Source organism: Stomoxys calcitrans, chromosome 4 (assembly GCF_963082655.1).
Source record: "Stomoxys calcitrans chromosome 4, idStoCalc2.1, whole genome shotgun sequence".
Taxonomy (NCBI): domain Eukaryota; kingdom Metazoa; phylum Arthropoda; class Insecta; order Diptera; family Muscidae; genus Stomoxys; species Stomoxys calcitrans.
Window position 1 is genome coordinate 176,702,843 of NC_081555.1, and position 20,901 is coordinate 176,723,743.

At 39.8% G+C, this 20,901-nt stretch overlaps 1 protein-coding gene across 1 annotated transcript in view; it reads left to right on the forward strand.

The window, feature by feature from the left end:
* Nucleotides 1–20,901, forward strand: part of LOC106082032 (allatostatin-A receptor) — a 223,334-nt gene that overhangs the window by 122,665 nt on the left and 79,768 nt on the right. The window contains exon 2 of the mRNA XM_059366898.1: nt 2,971–3,712. Coding sequence (XP_059222881.1) covers nt 3,376–3,712 — 337 coding nt within the window. The 5' untranslated portion in view covers nt 2,971–3,375. The remainder of the gene's footprint in view (nt 1–2,970; nt 3,713–20,901) is intronic.

Below are 20,901 nucleotides of genomic sequence, written 5' to 3' on the forward strand. Positions count from 1 at the left end.
TTGAAACCTCATTTCCAGGAGAACTTTATTTTTATGAAATTTTTTTCCTGCAAAAGGCCGCCCATAATAACCAAATTGATAGTGTGCTCGGATTATTAGTGCAGAGGTCGTCAGCTCAATTCCCATCAGAGGCCTGGTCTGTCTGTTACTGTGGTGTCAAAGTTAACTAAAATACAGGGTAGCTGATACGAAGTTTTATCAAGTTCACACTGGTACATCTGCCAAACTAGCAATGACAGCTACATGAGGGCGGACTAAAGTCGGGCGAAGCTGACTTTTTGATACCCTACACAACATTGGGTATATTTAGGTCATCTCGTCGAAACTAAAGTTTGCTTAAATTTGAAATGTAGAATGTCGACCAAAATCCAGACATATTGTGGGAGTTATGGAAAACATCTTAACGCAAAATGTTACAACGATCGTTGGATAAATGCGTTAGCAAAGGCCATAAAAGTGGGAGCTATACTCCAGCCTTCAAAAATTGAAATACGAGAGTGCGTTTTATATTTCGGGATTGAGGAACACAAAATCAGATATTAATCATCGACAATCGTTTTATACAAACAACACAAATTTTGCCCATGAACATTCCACTAAGAAACAGGGGCAAACTTCTCACATATCAATGAGTGCAGTCCGATTCAAGTTTTTAGCTCAATGATAAGGGGCCTCCTTTTTATAGCCGATTCCGAACGGCGTGCCGCAGTGCGACACCTCTTTGGAGAGAAGTTTCACATGGCATAGTATCTCACAAATGTTGCCAGCAATAGGAGGGGAAAAATCACCGCTGACATTTTTTTCTGATGGTTTGGCCAGGATTCGAACCCAAGCGTTCAGCGTCATAGGCGGACATGCTAACCTCTGCGCTACGGTGGCCTCCCAATCGCTTTATTGTTTTTCAAAATATTCCCTAATTAAGATCTATACGCTTCTGCATGAATTTAAACCAATTGTCGAAGAACTTTTGCCCGCTCTGACTGAGGTATCTCCAAAACATGCATTCAAGACGTATCAACCGCTTCTTCAGGTGTCGAAAACGTTTACCTCTCATTTTATTTTTTACGTACGGGAATAAAAAGAAGTCATTCGGTGCCACACAAATGACTCATCAAATTCACTGTCCCAAATGCGCCTTTTATCGGCCTTAGACCTTAAATCGAGAGATCGGTCTATATGGCAGCTATATTCTAATCTGGAGCGATCTGGGCCAAATTGAGGAAGGATGTCGAAGGGCCTAACACAACTCACTGTTCCAAATTTCAGCAAAATTGGATAATAAATGTGGCTTTTATGGGCCTAAGGCCCCTCTAGAGGCACAAGAAGTTAAATCGGGAGATCGTTTTATATGGGAGCTATTTCAGGTTCTAGAGCAATTCAGACATGTATTGGTTGCCCAAAAAGTAATTGCGGATTTTTCATATAGTCGGCGTTGACAAATTTTTTCAACGGCTTGTGACTCTGTAATTGCATTCTTTCTTCTGTCAGTTATCAGCTGCTTTAGAAAAAAAGAAGGTTATGCTGTCTGTTTGGTGGGATTGGAAGTGTGTGGTATATTTTGAGCTGCTTCCAAGGAACCAAACGATTAATTCGGATGTTTACTGTCAACAATTGGACAAATTGAATACAGCCATCAAGGAGAAGCGACCAGAATTGGTCAATCGTAAAGGTGTCATATTCCACCAGGACAACGCTAGACCGCACACATCTTTGGTCACTCGCCAAAAACTGAGTGAGCTTGGCTGGGAACTTTTGATGCATCCACTATATAGCCCTGACCTTGCACCATCAGACTACCATTTATTTCGATGTTCGCAGAACTCCTTAAATGGTAAAACTTTCGGCAATGATGAGGCTATAAAATCGCACTTGGTTCAGTTTTTTGCAGATAAAGGCTAGAAGTTCTATGAGCGTGGAATACTAAATTTGCCAGGAAGATGACAAAAGGTTATCGAACAAAATCGCGATTATATATTTGATTAAAGTTCATTCTAAATTTTATTAAAAATGCATTTACTTTCTTTTAAAAAATCCGCAATTACTTTTTGGGCAACCCAATATGTTGAAAGTCACTTGGCACTTATGTTGGAAGCCATAAAAAAAGTAATTGTGCACCAGCAAAATCGCGTAGGAATTGCGACCAATAGAGACTCAAAAATTAGGCCAAAGAAAATCTTTCGTATTGCGTTTTCGAAAACCGGCACAGGCCTGATATACTTGGTGGGTCTCAGATCATTATTTCGATGAGTTACCAATGGAATGACGAAATTAGTCTACCCCCAATCTACGGTGGAGGGTATAGAAGGCAATTTTAGAGTGTATTAAAGCGCACAGTGCCATCTGTTTCTACCAAACGCGGTCGAATTTGGCTCGTTGAAGAACATAGTCATTAATTGGACAAAACAGAAATCTATGCAAAATTTTAGCTCAATATCTTTATTTTTAAGGCCATAACATGACGCAACATATGAACGGACAAACATAGCTCAATGGTCTTAGAATTTTACGACGATCAAGAACACACAGACTTTGTCGAGTCGAAAATGGCTATTTCGATGTCTTGCAAACGGATTGACAATATTAATATTCCTACCATTGTGGTGTTGAGTAGATTAAAAAGCAATTTTAAAATCTATTGCCTGTTAAAAACCTGTTAGCAAACAAAACCCTAAAATAGAATAGCTTGTAAAGCACTTCAAAATCCTTGTTTTAACTAATCCTTAAAATGTTTAAAAAATTGCTGCAGGCAGCACATTTAAAAGTATTCATGTGTAAATTCAAAACCAATCTAGAAAGCAGCAAAGGATGAAAACTCAACTAACTAGAAACTTTTTTCATTAAAGCATTTCAGCAAAGGAGTTTCGTAGAGACAAACACGTTTGACGAAAAAACTTTCATTGCCATAGAAACGCCTTTAACATTTGCCAAACAATAAAGTAATGCAAAATTTCCATCTTCTCTTTCTTGCAGATTTCCACACTAAAATGCTAGGATGCCAGCAGTTTTAAAAGTTTCGAATTGATGACAGCCTTATGTAGAATTGCTCTGCAGCAAATGATGTTAGCCAGCCCTCGATTGAAGGCATATAGGGGATTACACAACACGGGCAGCCATAAACACGTCATCATTTGCAATGAGGCAAATAGGCACGATTCTCATACTTGCAATGGCTGTTGATGATAATGCTTCCGATGGTAGGCATTGAAATGGCCACGTAAATAAGTTAACGCCCGAAACAGCAACCAATGGAATTCTCTCCCCCCCAAACGCCCATTTAAAGAGGAGGCGATCGTTGTTGTTTTGCGATAATTGCAGCAACGAAGTTAGGCAAACCCAAACTTAAGTTGACCCCATAGACACCGCAAACTACACAACATGGACCACAACCACAGCAATCTGCAGTTATTCGCCCAACATCAGCGACAGCATACGCTACCACCGCAGCCCCAGACACTGTCATCCTCTTTGGCCGTTGACTGTGCCGAATGGCTGAACTATTCAGACTGTAACAATCTCACATTAAGCATGGGCAAAAATCGTTTCGGCACTGCGGCAAACGAGAGCTACAACACCACCCTGCCACCTGATAATCTCCTCGAGATTGGCCTGGAAGCCGAATGGCCTCTTGAAAGAGTTGTGTCCACTATAGTGCCTGTGTTCTTTGGTATTATTGGATTTGCCGGCCTGCTAGGCAATGCCCTGGTCATTATAGGTAAGTGCGTCGCTTTGAGTAGGTGGACCGACAACATTAGGCGTATGGCAATAAAGGCTTTTAGCATTCGATATGCATGAACTATATGGGCTCCATGCAAAGTATGTGATGTTTTGTTTAGGAAAATGTTTTCACTGCTCCTTTTCGTAGGCGTAGTAGTGTGCAGTCGTCTATAGGGAGTTGTTAAAAAGCCTAAAATGGGTATTGCTGTAGCTGATAGACAAATTGCATGGAGATAATTGCATTAGTGCTTGAAATCCTAAATCGTAAAGGATAAATTGAAAACAAGTAAAGCAGCCCAGGACTTATAACGCTAACCGACTGGGTTCAAATTCTGGCGGAAACAGCAGAAAAAATTGTTCTCCTCCTAATGCTGGCGATATTTGTGAGGAACTATGTCAGTTGAAATATGAAATAAGGCGTTTAGTTCGGCCGGGCCGAACTTTGGATACCCACCACCTCGGGTATATATATAAAAATCCTTTCGTCTTAGTCCGGTGAAAAATGCATAATTTATGCCCTCATAGCAACTTTATCGAAATATGGTCCGATTGGGACCAAATTCGGCACGGACATTAAGTGGTCAAATAAGGGCAAGTCTCTGTTCAATTTTGTAGAACAAAATATTGGTCTTTTTGGTAGATATATCAAAATATAGAAACATATAAGACACGGATGTAGAGAAGCCTAACATAAGTCACTGTGTAAAACTTCAGTGAAATCGGACAATAAATGCTTCTGTTATGGGCCCAAGACTTTAAATCGAAAGATCGGTTTTTTAGAGCTTTATTTATATCAGAACCGATCTTGGCCAAATTAAAGAATGATGTCCAAAGGCCTTCCACAACTCACTATTCCAAATTTTGGCGAAATCGGATTATAAATGCGCCTTTTATGAGCCCAAGATCATAAATCGAGAGATCGGTCTATATGGCAGCTATATCCAATTCTGGATCGATTTGGGCCAAATTGTTAAAAGATGTCAAGGGGCCTAACACAACCCACTGTCCCAAATTTCAGCAAAATCGAATAATAAATGTGGCTTTTATGGACCTAAGACCCTAAATCGGAGGATCGGTCCATATGGCAGCTATATCCAAATCTGGACCGATCTAGTCCAAATTGACGACGGATGTCGAAGGGTCTAACACATCTCACTGCCCTAAATTTCAGCAAAATCGAACAATAAATGTGGCTTTTATGGGCCTAAGACCCTAAATCGGAGGATCGGTCTATATGGCAGCTCTATCCAACTCTGGACCGATCTGTGCCATAATGCAGAAGTATGTCAAGGGTCTAAACGTTACTCACTGTCCAAAATTTCGGCGACATCGGACTATAAATGTGCCTTTTATGGGCCTAAGACCCTAAATCGGAGTATGGGTTTATATGGCAGCTATATCCAAATCTGCACCGATGTGAGCCAAATTGACGAAGGATGTCGAAGGGTCTTACACAACTCACTGTCCCAAATTTCAGCAAAATCGGATAATAAATGTGATTTTTATGGGCCTAAGACACTAAATCGGCGGATCGGTCTATATGGGGGCTATATCAAGATATAGTCCGATATAGCCCATCTTCGAACTTGGCCTGCTTATGGACAACAAGTAAAAAGGCGTTAAGTTCGGCCGGGCCGAACTTTGGATACCCACCACCTCGGGTATATATATAAACCACCTTTCATCAAAATTCGTTGAAAATTTCATACCTTATACTCATATGCCTTATACCGATCTGAACTATATACGACACGGATGTCGAAAAGCCGAACATAAGTCACTGTGTCAAATTTCAGTGAAATCGGATTATAAATGCGCCTTTTATGGGGCCAATACTTTAAATAGAGATATCGGTATACATGGCAGCCATATCCAAATCTGGACCAATTTGGGCCAAGTTGCGTAAACATGTCGAAGAGCCTAACACTAAGCACTGTCCCAAATTTCGGCGAAATCGGACAATAAATGCCTCTTTTATGGGCCCTAAACCTTAAACCCAGAGATCGGTCTATATGGCAGCTATATTCAAATCTGGACCGATCTGGGCAAAATTGAAGAAGGACGTCGAAGAGCCTAAACAAACTCACTGTCTCAAATTTCAGCGACATCGGACAATAAATGCGTTTTTTATGGCCCCAAAACCTAAAACCTAGATATCGGTCTATATGGCAGCTATATCCAAATCTGGACCGATCTGTGCGATATTGCAGAAGTATGTCAAGGGGCTTAACTTAACTCACTGTTCCAAATTTCGGAGACATCGGGCAATAAATGAGCATTTTATGGGCCCAAAACCGTAAATCAAGAAATCGGTCTATATGGCAGCTATATCCAAATCTGAACCGATCTGGACCAAATTAAAGAAACATGTCAAAGAGCCTAAGGCAACTCACTGTCCCAAATTTCAGCGAAATCGGACCATAAATGTGGCTTTTATGGGCCTTAGACTCTAAATCGGAGGATCGGTCTATATGGCAGCTATATCCAAATCTGGACCGATCTGAGCCAAATTGACAAAGAATGTCGAAGGGCCTAACACAACTCACTGTCCCAAATTTCAACAAAATCGGATAATAAATGTGGCTTTTATGGGCCTAAGACCCTAAATCGGCGGATCGGTCTATATGGGGGCTATATCAAGATATAGTCCGATATAGCCCATCTTCGAACTTAACCTGCTTATGGACAAAAAAAGAATCTGTGCAAAGTTTCAGCTCAATATCTCTATTTTTAAAGACTGTAGCGTGATTTCAACAGACAGATGGACAGACGGACGGACATGGCTAGATCGTCTTAGATTTTTACGCTGATCAAGAATATATATACTTTATAGGGTCGGAAATGGATATTTCGATGTGTTGTAAACGGAATGACAAAATGAATATACCCCCATCCGTCGGTGGTGGGTATAAAAAGAACCTGTGCAAAATTTCAGCTCCATATCTCTATTTTTAAAGACTGTAGCGTGATTTCAACAGACAGACGGACGGACATGTCTAGATCGTCTTAGATTTTACGCCGATCAAGAATATATATACTTCATAGGTCCGGAAATGGATATTTCGATGTTTTGCTAACGGATTGACAAAATGAATATACCCCCATCCTTCGGTGGTGGGTATAAAAATGGTAATTATGGCTACCGAAAAGGAAGTTCTTGGTTTTTACCGTCCTCGTTGTTATTGCCCTTATGGCCAGTTTACTGTCTGTGAAGATTTTCAAGCTCGACGTCCTCGCTTTAGCAACACACCATCTCACGCATTTCGTAATCGCCCGGATTTCTGCCTGAAGGATCGTGTTATGGTGAAGCAGTCAAAAACAGATCTATGCCCCTGGGTTCTCAATGAAGATCCCCAGGCCCACTCTGTCCTCTAGCTTTGGGCTATCTGTATAACATGACCACCCAGATGGCAATACCAGAGTTCCGTCAATCCACGGCTGTGCCTCTGGCAGCAATGTCTCGCACTCGACCTCAAGTGTCATCTCAGATATTCGATCGGAAACCTCTTCTAATCCGTCCGGGTTCCTATCGTCGCCTCGATTATACCGCAATGATATGATCTGCTCCTATCCTCTATCCCGTATCCCATCGCCTTAAGTCTCGTAGCGGTAGTGGGCTGCTACAATAAGTCACATATACTTTGATTCCAGGTTCGAAAAAAACAATTTGTTAAGTAAACACGATCAGTTTGAAAGTTTACAAATTGCTAAAATGGGAATTTTTTAGCAGAAACTCCTTTGCCCTTTTGGGTCAAACCATTTTTGTTTTTGAACCTCCAAGGCTTTGGCTTGAGCTCCTTTTCCAATAAATGTTTCATAATTTCACGAGATACAATATTTTCAGCTCTTTAGCCATTTGATTGCCACTTTGGCAGGAATTGCGAGTCTTCAGTTGTCGAACCATTTCAAGTGTGGTTGCAGTTCTTTTTTGAATCACCACCAGGGAGCTCGGCAACGCTAGCATTTTCATTATAGCGGTCTAGTTGCGATACATAAATATTTTCACCAAGTAAAACCGTGCTAAGTTCGGTCAGGCCGAATTTTGGCAATTACGGAACACCATATGCACAATTTCAGCCAAATCGGAAAAAAATCGGGGCTTGTAGGGGCTCAAGAAGTCAAATCAGGAGATCGGTTTATGTGTGTGGGAGTTATATCGTTATTCTTGAACCGTACCTGGCACAGTTGTTAAAAGTCTTAACAGAACACCACATACAAAATTTCAGCCAAATCGGATTAAAATTGTGGCTTCCAGGGGCTCAACAAGTCAAATCGAGAGATCGGTTTATATAGGGGCTTTATCAGGCTATAGACCGATTTCGACCGTATTTGCCTCCGTTACTGGGAGTCATAATAGAATACTATATACAAAATTTCATCCAAATCGGATAAAAAGCGCGGTTGTAGGGGCTCAAGAAGTCAAATCTGGAGATCGGTTTATATGGGAGCTACATCAGGTTTTAGACCGATTTGGACCGTACTTGGCTCCGTTATTGGGAGTCATAACAGAATACTATGTGCAAAATTTCAGTTGAATATATATACTTCATGGGGTCCCAGATCAATATTTCGAGGAATAACTAGATTAGTATACCCCCATTCTATAGTGATGGGTATAAAAATAGCCGGTTATATTTTTCAGAAAATATAAAGCAATCGAACTATTCCCCTTTAACTGCATCACGAATAACTTTTTTTTTGAAATTAACTCAGAAGCAAATGATTTGGTTTGATGTCAATAAAACAAGTATCATGTAAATGTCATTTCTAATGTATGTGAACTTGGTAACGGAGGCCACCGTAGAGCAGAGGTTAGCATGTCCGCCTATGACGCTGAACGCCTGGGTTCGAATCCTGGCGAGACCTTCGAAAAAAATGTTCAGCGGTGATTTTCCCCTCCTAATGCTGACAACATTTGTGAGGTACTATGCCATGTAAAACTTCTCTCCAAGAGGTGGCGCACTTCCGCACGCCTTTCAGACTCAGCTATAAAAAGGAGGCTCCTTATCATTGAGCTTCAACCTTGATCGGACTGCATTCATTGATATGTGAGAAGTTTGCCCCTGCTCCTTAGTAGAATGTTCATGGGCAAAATTTGCATTTGAATTTGTGTAACACTACGTGTCAACTAACCTGTAAAATAATACCATGCCTTTGAGCAGACAAAAAAAATAAATAATTGCTGCCTTAACGCTCATAATTCTTTGAATGTTTTGTATCTTATAATCATTCTTGGAAAGAATTAAACAAAAATTTACCTAAGCAGTTAAGTTTTGATGAACAACAAAAAGAGATAACGTGACCATTACCACCAACATCAAAAGTTTCCAAAGGAATTAAGTACAGCCATCAACAATTACCGTGATCTTTGAGTTTCTAAAGGTAAAATGCAAACGAATTTAAGCTGAAATGCATGTTTGAAATTTCAAAGCGGATTTCGAAGAAAAGTTCTAAAAGAAATTTCTAATTACCTTGTATAAGGTTATGCTGGTGAGACATTGAAATGCTAAACCACAAATTAATGAGAAGCAGAACCTCCATGGCCCTCGTTGTAGCTTGAGATGAAAGAGCAACATTATCTTACAAAGGACTTAGGAATGTACAACAAAATTTTAATGATTTTAAATAAAGTTTCATTGGCCAGAAACCAAATCCCCAAGCAAATAAGAAAATATTTAAGTATATAATCTTCTCTTAAATCTCTAATTATACTTTCCATTCATGCCTCCTTGCCAGCTGCACAACACAATAATTTACTTGAGGGTTACTAGATATTATTTTTAATTCTTTTAGTTTCCAATGCATAAGAAGCGTAGGAAGCTTATTTGCCACAGCTTCTTGAATTTGGACAACAATGAATTCACATTGACAAAGGGGCCCATGCTTTGGGAAAGAAGCTCAAATACACTCTCCTCGGTATGTGTGTATTGTGACACTCCAGCACATACAAACAATCATACAGATACATTATTTTTCTCTCTGTGTAATTTCATTACCATAATTTTGATTTTCGATTTCTTCGAATGAAACGATGATCACATCTCAACCACAAATACACCCACAAATTCACCCACATGCAAGCAAACATGAACTAACAATGCAGGCATGCATGTGTGGAGAATGCCTTGCCCTTCGAGTATTGCTGTTTATTGTTGTCTGCGGTTGCCCACATATGAATGCATTTACATTTGAACAGACTTGTAGCCTTGCCACAGTACGGCTATACGGCCTTCTGTGGAAATGCCATGTGATACACACATGTATATCAGAGATCCCTCATACAAAGGGACACTGCTATATGAATGTTGTTGCTTTTATTACATTATGTAAAAAATTTAGTATTTGCAACAATGTTGACGTTACTAGCAATTCACTTTAAAGCTTTTGGCAGAGAGCAATTATGAACAAAACCACTATCTAAGCCACAAATGTCAGCAGAATGCTCATGGGGTGTCCCAGAAACTAAGACCAAGGGAATAACTGCGCCACCGAATTATGTAAATCTATTAACAGGGACCTGCTGAAATTCTTAAATAGAGTGAAAATTCATCCTAGGTTATAGGTCATCATAGGTTTAGGTTTATATGGGAGCTATATCATGTTAAGGACTTATTTGAACCATACTTGGCACGGCTGTTGTCACCAAATTTGGCTTCAAGAGGTTCAAGAAATCAAATCTGACAATTCGTGTGTATGGCAGTTATATCAGAACTATTTGAACCATACTTAGCACAGTTGTTGAAAGTCACAACAAAACCCCTTGTGCAATATCGGCTGGAACTTGCGCACAGCAGGGGCTCAAGGTCAGTGAAAATGGGTCTGGCAGTAAATGGAGATAAGACGAAATGGATGGTTTCAACTCCCAAAAGGCCTTGCACAACCGAGCAGATAAAGAAAATGGAGAAAGTTGGGAACCACACTTTGAGAAAGTCAGTAACTTTATCTACCTCAAATGACACCAGTTTTGAGATAAAGCGAAGAGTAATACTGGCAAACAGATGCTACTTTGGACTAAGTAAGCAGTTTAGAAACAAGACCACCTCTCGACAGATGAAGATTACACTATGCAAGACACTGATACTACCCGTGCTGTTATATGGTTCTGAAGCATGGGTACTTGTGAAAGCAAATGAGGCAGTGCTTGGAGTATTTGAGAGAAAGATTCTTCGTAAAATATATGGATCAGTTTCGACGTGTCTCCCACAACTTGATCTATCCATCGGGCTTTTGGTATTCCCGGTTTGCATGTACCACCGTGTATGCCTTCGAAAGATGTCTTTGCTGGAGCTTCTTCAGCCATTCTGACAACATGACCTAGCCAACGCAGCCGTTGTATTTTGATGCTATCCTCCTCATACAAAGAAATGATATTTGAGAGTAGAGAACGATGCTGATATATTTTCAGGGCTAAGTGTTTGGGGGACCACCCACTCCCAAAAACACCCCTAAATCAAACATATTGTGGTACTTAAACGAAATGTATTGAAGAGAAGAGTACGAGATTGATACCCACTTTCTGGACCAATTTTCTGGGTGTCTACCCCTTCCCCGAAAACACCCCACAAACAGCAATTATTTACTGACCATCGCAATATGGAGCTCATATAAAGGTATTTGGGAGTAGAAAACGAATCTGATATCCAATTGTTGAACATGTATTTGAGGCACCGCTCCTTTTACGAAACACCCCCAATGAGTGCCAATTATGGGGGCAAATGTTTGAGGGCATCCCATTAACTCCCCTTAAACCAATGGCAATATGGGGTTTAAATGAATGGTATCTGAGCACGATGCTGATATTGTTTTTTTAGGGCCAAGTGTCTAGGGGACCACCTCACCCCCAAAAACAACCCCAATTCGGATATCTTGGCAATATTACTGTTGATGAAAGTCGGACAAAACTTGCGGCTTCCGGGGGCTCAAGAAGTCATATAGGGAGATCGGTTTATATTGGAGCTATATCTAAATCTGAACCGATATGACCCATTTGCAATTCCCAGCGACCTTTATCAATGTTGTTGTTACAACCACATTTTCATGTTGAGGTGGCGATCCTCATCAAGCTCTTGTAGGTGAACAAGCTCGTTCCGGTCCCAAACGACCGATTCCCGTGGGAACAGGGAAGCCATTGGTTATTTAAAGATGCCAATAACTCGCCTTGTCATATCGAGCATCATGGGCACTCAGTATTTTTGAAAGAGCCGGTGCCACCCGACCCTTCGCTGAGACTCTACGCTCGATAAAGCTGAGTGTCTACGACTGCCGTTGCAGCTACTTCGTATAAAGCATTCTACTACCCAAACCTGTGGACGCATGCGGTACCTCGCATCTAAGCTTCTCATGACTGCAATGAACGCCACACAGATCGGACCTCAATATTGCCATGCCAAGACCTACATTAATATTAAGTATTTCCAGCGGCTAGCTTTACGAGATCGACCGCTATCGTGATTTCGACAGATGGATGGACGGACGGACGAAGACTCGGAACGTCAAGACGATCAATATCTATATACTTTACTAGCTAACGCGGGCCCGCTCCGCTGCGCCTTCTTTTACTTTATATGGAACAAAAGTTTCCTGGGAATATTTATTTTCGACAATAAAAGATTTAAAAAATTTTAGCATCGTGCTCTTCTCTGAAATGCAATTTACTTAAACCCCTTATTGTCATTGACTTAAGAGGAGTTTACAGTATGAGGCGTCCCACAAACACATAGCCCCAAAATAGGTTATCAAATTCGTTTTCTAATCTCAAATACCTCTCATTTGAACCACATATTGGCAAGGTCGAAAAATTTATTTCCTTTTGGGGGTGTTTTGGGAAAGGGGTGATGCCCTAAATACATGGTCCTACATTTGGATATCAAATTCGTATTCTACTCCCAAATACCTTTAATTGAGCCCCATATTGCGACGGTCACTAAAAAATTGCTGTTTGTGGGGTATTTTGGGAAAGGGGTAGATCCCCAGAAAATTGGTCACTAAAATGGGTATCAATTCTTGCTCCACCCCCCAATACCTTTCATTTAAGATCCACATTGACATGGTCGGTAAATATGCCCGATTTAGGGGTGTTTTGGGGATTGGAGTGATCCCCCAAACACTAAGCCCTGAAAATATATCAGTAACTTGCTCTACTCTCATATATCTATATATCATTTATTTGAACCCCATATTACCATTGCCCTCAAAATTGGATATCAACTTCGTTCTCAAATCTCATTTAAACTCCTTATTACAAAAGTCAGCAAATATGTCCGGTTTGGGGTATTGTCCCAAAAAACTATGAATATTTAGTTCCACTCTCTTTAAGATCCAAATTGTCTTGATGAGCAAATACGTCCTATTTGGGGGTTGTTATGGTGGTGGGACGTCCGCTAGACAGTTGGTCCCTAATGTTGGTATCAGATACGTGATCTACATCCAAATACATTTAATTTGAGCCCTATATTTCCATAGTCGGCAAACATGACCGGCTTGGGGGGTGTTTTGGGGGATGGGCGGCCACTCAGTGAGTTGGCCTTGAAAATATATATCGGATTCGTGTTCCACTTTAAAAACCCTCTTATTTGAAAAACTTCCTATTTGGGTGGTGTTGTGGGGGTGGGGTGGCCCCATAGATACTTTTCCCGAATTTTGATACCTGATTCGTGCATTACTCCCAAAGACCTTTCATCCAGCCCCATATTGCTATGGTCGTAAATTTGTCCCCTTTGGGGATGTTTCTGGTGAGAGGCTTGGTCCCATATTTGGATATCAGATTCGAATTCTACACTTAAATACCTTTTCTTTAAGCCCCATATTCCCATGGTCAGTAAATAAGTCTGATTGGGGGGGTGTTTTGGGGAAGGGGTGGATCCCCAAAAACTTTGTCTCACATTTGGATATTAGATTCGTGTTCTACTCGCAAATACCTTTCATTTGAGTCCCATATTGCTATGGTCGGTAAATATGTCCGATTTAAGGGTGTTTTTGGGGTTGGGGTGGTCCCCCTAGCACTTGGTCCGACAATTGGATATCAGATACGTTTTCTTATCCTAAATACCTTTCATTTGAGTCCCATATTGTCATGATTGGTCAAAATATATGTTTGGTGGGTTTTAGGGTGGGGCGGCCCCCCCTAGGTATCCTATCCGCAACATGGATACCAAATTTTTATTTTTAGGGTACTATATGCACACAAAATTTCGCTTCAATCGCACCACCCTTCTCCGAGATCTGGCGTTTCTGAAAATTAGGGTAAGGGGGAGGGTCCGTCCCCCTTCAGATATCAAAAAATGTAGTACCCTATTTTCACGGGATCATTATGCACAATCTATGAAAATTTCAAGAAAATCGGTTCAGCCGTTTCTGAGTCTATAAGGAACACACAAACAAACAAACACCAATTGATTTTTATATATAAGAAGATATCATTCTCTAAAGTTTATTGTGCAATCAGCAAAAAGTTAAAAAATTGCTACAATCTATGTGTTCTTCCACCCTAATGTACCATCACAGTACAAACACACCCTTTAATCCCAACTACTTTTATATCCTGCCCTTCCTTTGGCATAAGTGTGCCACTATTTTTGGAACAATCACATCATTGTTGTCTCATCCGAATGTGAACACGAAATGTTGAAGGAATCCAGCAAGTTGGCATTTTGCCCCATTGCATACATTGAAGAGACCCCCTTCCCCCTCCACCAAGACCCCAGACACAAGAATAAGACATTCAAGGTTATTGTCAACAGGCCCAATGAATGGAATGGCATGGAAGTGCTTAGTACCTGCACAGGTAGCAAGGCTTAGTGACATTGTATTCAGGTCAGATGTGTCTGTGGAACGTTTTGTTTGTTAGCTGTTTTGTTATTTTTTCCTTCTGCTATCTTTTCCTTGCTGTCCCCCAAACCAAAATGACGGTGGTATGATAAGTGTTTGAATCCTTGTATGCCAACATGAAATGAATTGCATGTTGCCATGCCATGGCAGGAATGTCAAGTACATAATGGTTATACAATAATTACTTAACATTCTGGGCCAAACTCTATGACAAAGAGTTCTTATTAAAGACTCGTTAATTTGGCAACTATTTTTGTGAGGGTGTGTATATGAAACTTCAAGAGTTTATACAAATTAGCCTCTGTAGTGGCAATAGGTGTTTTGGTGGTTGAAAACTCAAGCAACATGATCGTTTGCTTCAACATTGGCTATGTGGTGAAAAAAGATTGATATGACAACTTGCATGCTATGCCAAATTATGAGACTTAGTCATGTAGCAGAAATTAATATTAAAATATATTCCTAACAGAAGTCCCCACCACTGTCGAGGATAGAGTTGAAGCCTAAAGTTGGTGAAGAAGTCAAATCAGGCGAACGATTGGTATGAGGGGCGTACATTATAGATTAAAATAGGGACAGTCATAACAGTGCCACAGATGCAAATGATCAGCCTTTTTCTGGCTTTGGTGCGTCCGAAAGAGGTTTAGAAGTCATATCAGGAGATAGGTTAATATAGGAGCTATATCAAATTAAGTACCGATTCACACCATAACTTTGTATACCCTTCACCACCACTGTGGTACAGGGTATTATAAGTTTGTGCATTTGTTTGCAACACTAAGAAGGAGAAGAGCTAGACCCATTGATAAGTACACCGATCGACTCAGAAAAAACTTTCTGACTCGATTTAGCCATGTCCGTCTGTGAGTCCATGTATACTTGTTATCAAAGTGCAGGTCGTATTTGTTGTCCAATCATCACGAAATTTTGCACATATCACTTTTTCGGCCCAAGGATAGGCGCTATTGATTTTCGTAAAAATCGGTTCAGATTTAGATATATCTCCCATATATATGTATCGCCTGATTTGTACTTAAATCGCCGTAGTAACTACAATTTTCAACCAATCTGAACAACATTTGGCATGGATTGTTCTTATACTGATCTTAACATATGTGCAGGATATAATCAATATCGGTTCAGATTTAGATATAGCTTCCATATTTATGTGTCGCCCGATTTGCACTTAAATGGCCGTAGCAGCTACAGTTTCAACCAATCTGCACAAAATTTGACACGAACAGTTTTGTTACTGATACTAACATATCTGCAAAATTTCATCCAAATCAGTTCAGATTTCAATATAGCTCCCATGTATATGTATCGCCCGATTTGCACTTAAATGGCCGTAGTAGCTACAATTTTCATTAATCTGCACAACATTTGACACGGACAATTTTGTTACTGATTCTAACATATCTGCAAGATTTCATAAAAATCTGTTCAAACTTGGATATAGCACCCATAACTTTTTATCGCCGGATTTGCACTTATATGGCCGTAGTAAAAACAATTTTTAAACGATCTATTTTAAATATTGCCCGAATTTATAATTGTAGGGTAGGTGTAGGGTATTATGTAGTCGGCCGCGCCCAATTTTTACCTTTACTTATTGGTTAATACCATATTTGTATTCTACTCCTCAAAACCTTTCATTTGATATCCATATTGTCTTTATCGGTCCACTTGTGATTTTGGGTGGTATTTTTAGGGTAACGTAAAGGGTCCGAGATGGGGCGGCCCCCCAGTTATTTGGACCCAATTTTTAATATGAAATTCATATTCTACTCCTCAATACCTTTCATTTGAATCCCATATTGTTCTGTTCGGTACACTTTTATTTTTGGGTGGTACTTTTGGGGTAAGGGGGAGGGTCCGCTCCCCTTCCGATATCAAAAAATTATTAAGCCTATGTTTTCTTCCAGACTAACCTACACAATCTTTCAAAATTTCAAGATAAACGGTTTAGCCGTTTTTGAGTCTATACGGAACAAATAAACAAACAAACACAAATTCATTTTTATACCCACCACCGTAGAATAGGGGGTATATTCATTTAGACATTCCGTTTGCAACACATCGAAATATCAATTTCCGGCCCTACAAAGTATATATATTTTGGATCGTCGTAAAATTTTAAGACGATTTTTGATGACGGTAGTAAAGTTTTTGAACGGGCCAAATCGGACCATATTTGGATATAACTGCTATATAGACCGATCTGGCAATAAAGAGATCTAATGACCATAAATACTTTATTATTATCCGATTTCATTAAAATTTTAAACAGTGAGTTATTTTAAGCCTCCCGACGTCTGACCCAAAAATGGATTAGATCGGTCCATATTTAAATATAGCCATATAGACCGATTTTCCGATAAAGGGTCTAATGCCCATAAAAGCTTTATTTATTACCCGATTTCGCTGAAATTGGCAACAGTGTGTTAAGTGTGTGTTTTAAGCCTTCTGACTTCTAACCTAAATATGGTTTAGATCGGACTATATTTAGATACAGCTGCCATATAGACCGATCTCCAGATAAAGGGTCTGAAGGCCATAAAAGCCTTATTTATTTTATTTTTAAATTTCTCTGAAATTTAAAACAGTTTTTTATTTTAAGAATCCCGACATCTGTCTTAAATATGGTTTAGATCGGACTGTGTTTAGATATAGCTGCCATATAGAGCGATCTCCCGATAAAGGGTCTAAAGGCCATAAAAGCTTTATTTTTTATCCGATTTTGCTGCAATTAGTAGTTTTAAGCCTCCCAACATCCTACCCAAATATGGTTTAGATCGGACTATATTAAGATATAGCTGTGATATAGACCGATCTCCCGATAAAGGGTCTGAAGGCCATAAAAGCTTTAGTTTTTATCCGATTTCGCTGAAATTTGAAACAGTGAGTTATTTTTAGCCTTCTGACACCCGACTTAAGTATGGTTCAGATCGGATTATATTTAGATATAGCTGTCATATAGACCGATCTGTCAATAAAGGGTCTGAAGCCCATGAAAGCTTTATTTTTTAACCGATTTCGCTAAAATTTGGAACACTGCGTAGTTTTGAGCCCTTCAACATCCCACCCATATATAGAGTCATAAGAAAATCCTTCCTGTCGAATTTCGAGAGAATCGGGTAACAAATGCCCATTTCATTGCTGTATTACGGCAAATCGGACGAACATATATATGGGAGCTATATCCGAATCTGAACCGATTTCTATGAAATTCTCCAGTAATGTCGAAAATCGTAGGAAAATCCTTCCTGCCAAATTTCGGGAGGATCGGTTAACAAATGACCATTTTATTGCATTATTACTGCAAATCGGAAGAACTTATATATGGGAGCTGTATCCAAATCTGAACCGATTTCTATGAAATTCACCATTAATATCGAGAGTAGTAAGAAAATCCTTCCTGCCAAATTTCGAGAGGATCGGTTAATAAATGATCATTTTTTTGCATTATTACTGCAAATCGGACGAACATATGTACGAATGTTATATCTAAACCTGAACCGATTTTTTCCAATTTCAATAGGCTTTGTCTCTAGGCCAAAAAACATGTCCACACCAAATCTGAAGATGATCGGATGAAAATTGCGACCTGTAGTTTGTACACAAATAATTATGGACAGACGGACAGACAGACGGACAGACGGACAGACAGACGGACAGACAGACGGACAGACAGATGGACAGACAGACGGACAGACAGACGGACAGACAGATAGACGGACAAACAGACGGACAGACAGATAGACGGACAGACAGACGGACAGACAGATAGACGGACAGACAGACGGACAGACAGACGGACGGACAGACGGACAGACGGACAGACAGACGGACAGACGGATGGACAGACGGACGGACAGAAAGACGGACAGACAGACGGACGAACAGACGGATGGACGGACAGACGGAGAGATAGATTGACGGACAGACAGACAGACGGACAGACAGTCGGACAGACAGACGAACAGACAGACGGACATAGCTAAATTGAATCAGAAAATGATTCTGAGTCGATCGGTATACTTATTAATGGGTATATCTCTCTTTCTTTTGGGTGCACTAAGTTATATTACCCTGTACCACAGTAGTGGAAAGAAATTCCATGGGATGACCGCGATCGAATTGACAGTCGAGCGAAGAACTACAACCCAGTTTTGCTCCAATTAGGTTAATTCAATTCGAATGCAGTATGTTTTATGACTTAGTGAATTCCATGTAGAGAGAAATACTTTCAAACTTTCAAACAAAGGAACAGGCATTACATACAGATTTGCATACCGCCTGATTCTACTTCTGCCAGCATTGTGCTACCCAAGGGCAGAAATATCCTCGTATTCGAGAGATATGGAAGTTATGCAGATATCTACAAGATTAACGCATGTGGAAGATTTGAGACTGAGAAAAATGTGCAGCATTTTCAGCCCCTGAAGACACAAGATCGTAAGGGATAAGAAATTGAAAGAAATCGGGGGCAATATCAGTGGTTCTTAGATTTGAATTCTTGAGCGTCAGAGCGCAATAATTTGGCTAAAATTTAAAACATGGTATTTTCTTATGACTTTTAATAGTCATGACAAGTACAGTCCATCTTTATCTGTAGATGTATCGCCGATATATTTGACACAGTCAATCAAAGAACGTGTCTAATGCGATCCGTGGTGGAGGGTTAATAAGATTCGGCGCAGCCAAACTTCATGAGCTTTTACTCGATCTTCTTAACAGGCCTAAAAAAACGATCACTACATATCAGTTGACTCTTATTCTCCGTTCTATTCAATCGAATATAAAGACAACAACTCAAAACGCCCACACCGACCATACCACTTCCTATGCAACACACTTATTGCCACCAAGTGTTTAAGCATTGTTTTGAATCAACTACGAGGGTACGTGTGCCGGAAACTGTTGCGGATTCACTCACATGTCATGCCACCATGGCAAATGCCCGTAAGCTCTCATCTTTTGCCATGATGAAATGACACTGTTAATTGAGCATGTTTGACTTGAATGGCGGCTGCATGGCATCACCACAAACATGCTGCCATCACGTAAAGTGTATCAAACTTAAAATAGGATATCAAACTACAAAGAAACAGAAAGCAAAATACCAACAGCAAGAGGAAAAGATCAAAGTCCTTCGAGGCTGTACATAATATTCTAAGATTTGAATGAGAGTACAGCAATACACACATGAGTACACCCACCCGCATTTATACTAGTTTCCATTTGAAACAGAACCCACTTTCTATACGAAAATCCTTCTTTCTCGGATTTCTTTTTAGTTAAGGGTCACAAAAAGCTTATGAACGTGTTGGTAGTTTTTTTCTTCTGTTTTCTGGTTTTTAGCTGCTAGGTATTAGGGTTAGCATTAGTTCTTTGTAGAATTATCAAACCAAACATCCATGCACGAGCACAGATTATCCGCTTGCCTGTTCGACGAATGCACACTTTGGGTGAGGATAGGGTGAACTTGTGGAACTCTTAAAAATGTTTGTTCTTCTTTGGTTTTGTGCGCCTTGAAAGCACATTTCCTGGAAGCCCTCAAGTGGGGTTACACATGTTGACGATTTCTTCTTTTAATCCTTGCCATTGATAAATGAGAACAAAATACAATTGAGTGACAAGTGAAAGCAATGACGAGAATAAAATTTTGCGATGTATGCTCTTTGTTGCAATGCCTTATACTGCAAATTATGGCCTTTAATGTTTAAATAAGATATGAGACACTGTTGACCAAAAGTTTATTTTTTTGTAAAAATTCAACATTACCAAAACCTTGAGAATAAATGGAAAAAAAAAATTCAACAGCCAATGTAACTTCACTTTAGTAAGTTTGTCGCCATGAAAAGCTTCATGAAGTCAAACCCGCTAGCCCCAAGAAACCTTCAAACACTCATTCATTACTCAAACTGAGTATGCATTTAGTCACTCGGCGAGAGGGGGACTAAGCGAAGAGAAAGTTTAACATAAGTATCAAATTTCAAGTGTGACGCTTTACGATGAAAAGAAGTTTCCAAAAAAGTTTTTGTTTTAAAATTTTTATTTTGCAGCCACATTTGATGAAGTGCCTGATGGCGCTATGACGATAAGTATGTCTTAAATGAGAACATGCAAGTGGATGGAAAAAACATGTGGAAAGAATTTCTTGAAAAGTGTAACAACTCAAAATTTCGTAGTATTTATTTTCAAAGTAGCAAGAGCAACGTTGTGGAAAATACAGCATGCACAGTGGTTAAAAAAAATACTGCTGACAGTGATAACATATATAAATAATATGAGAGGGTTCAGCTCACCGGAGGCAAGGTTCGTCACAGAAATGTATTTGATCTGAGACTGAGAGAG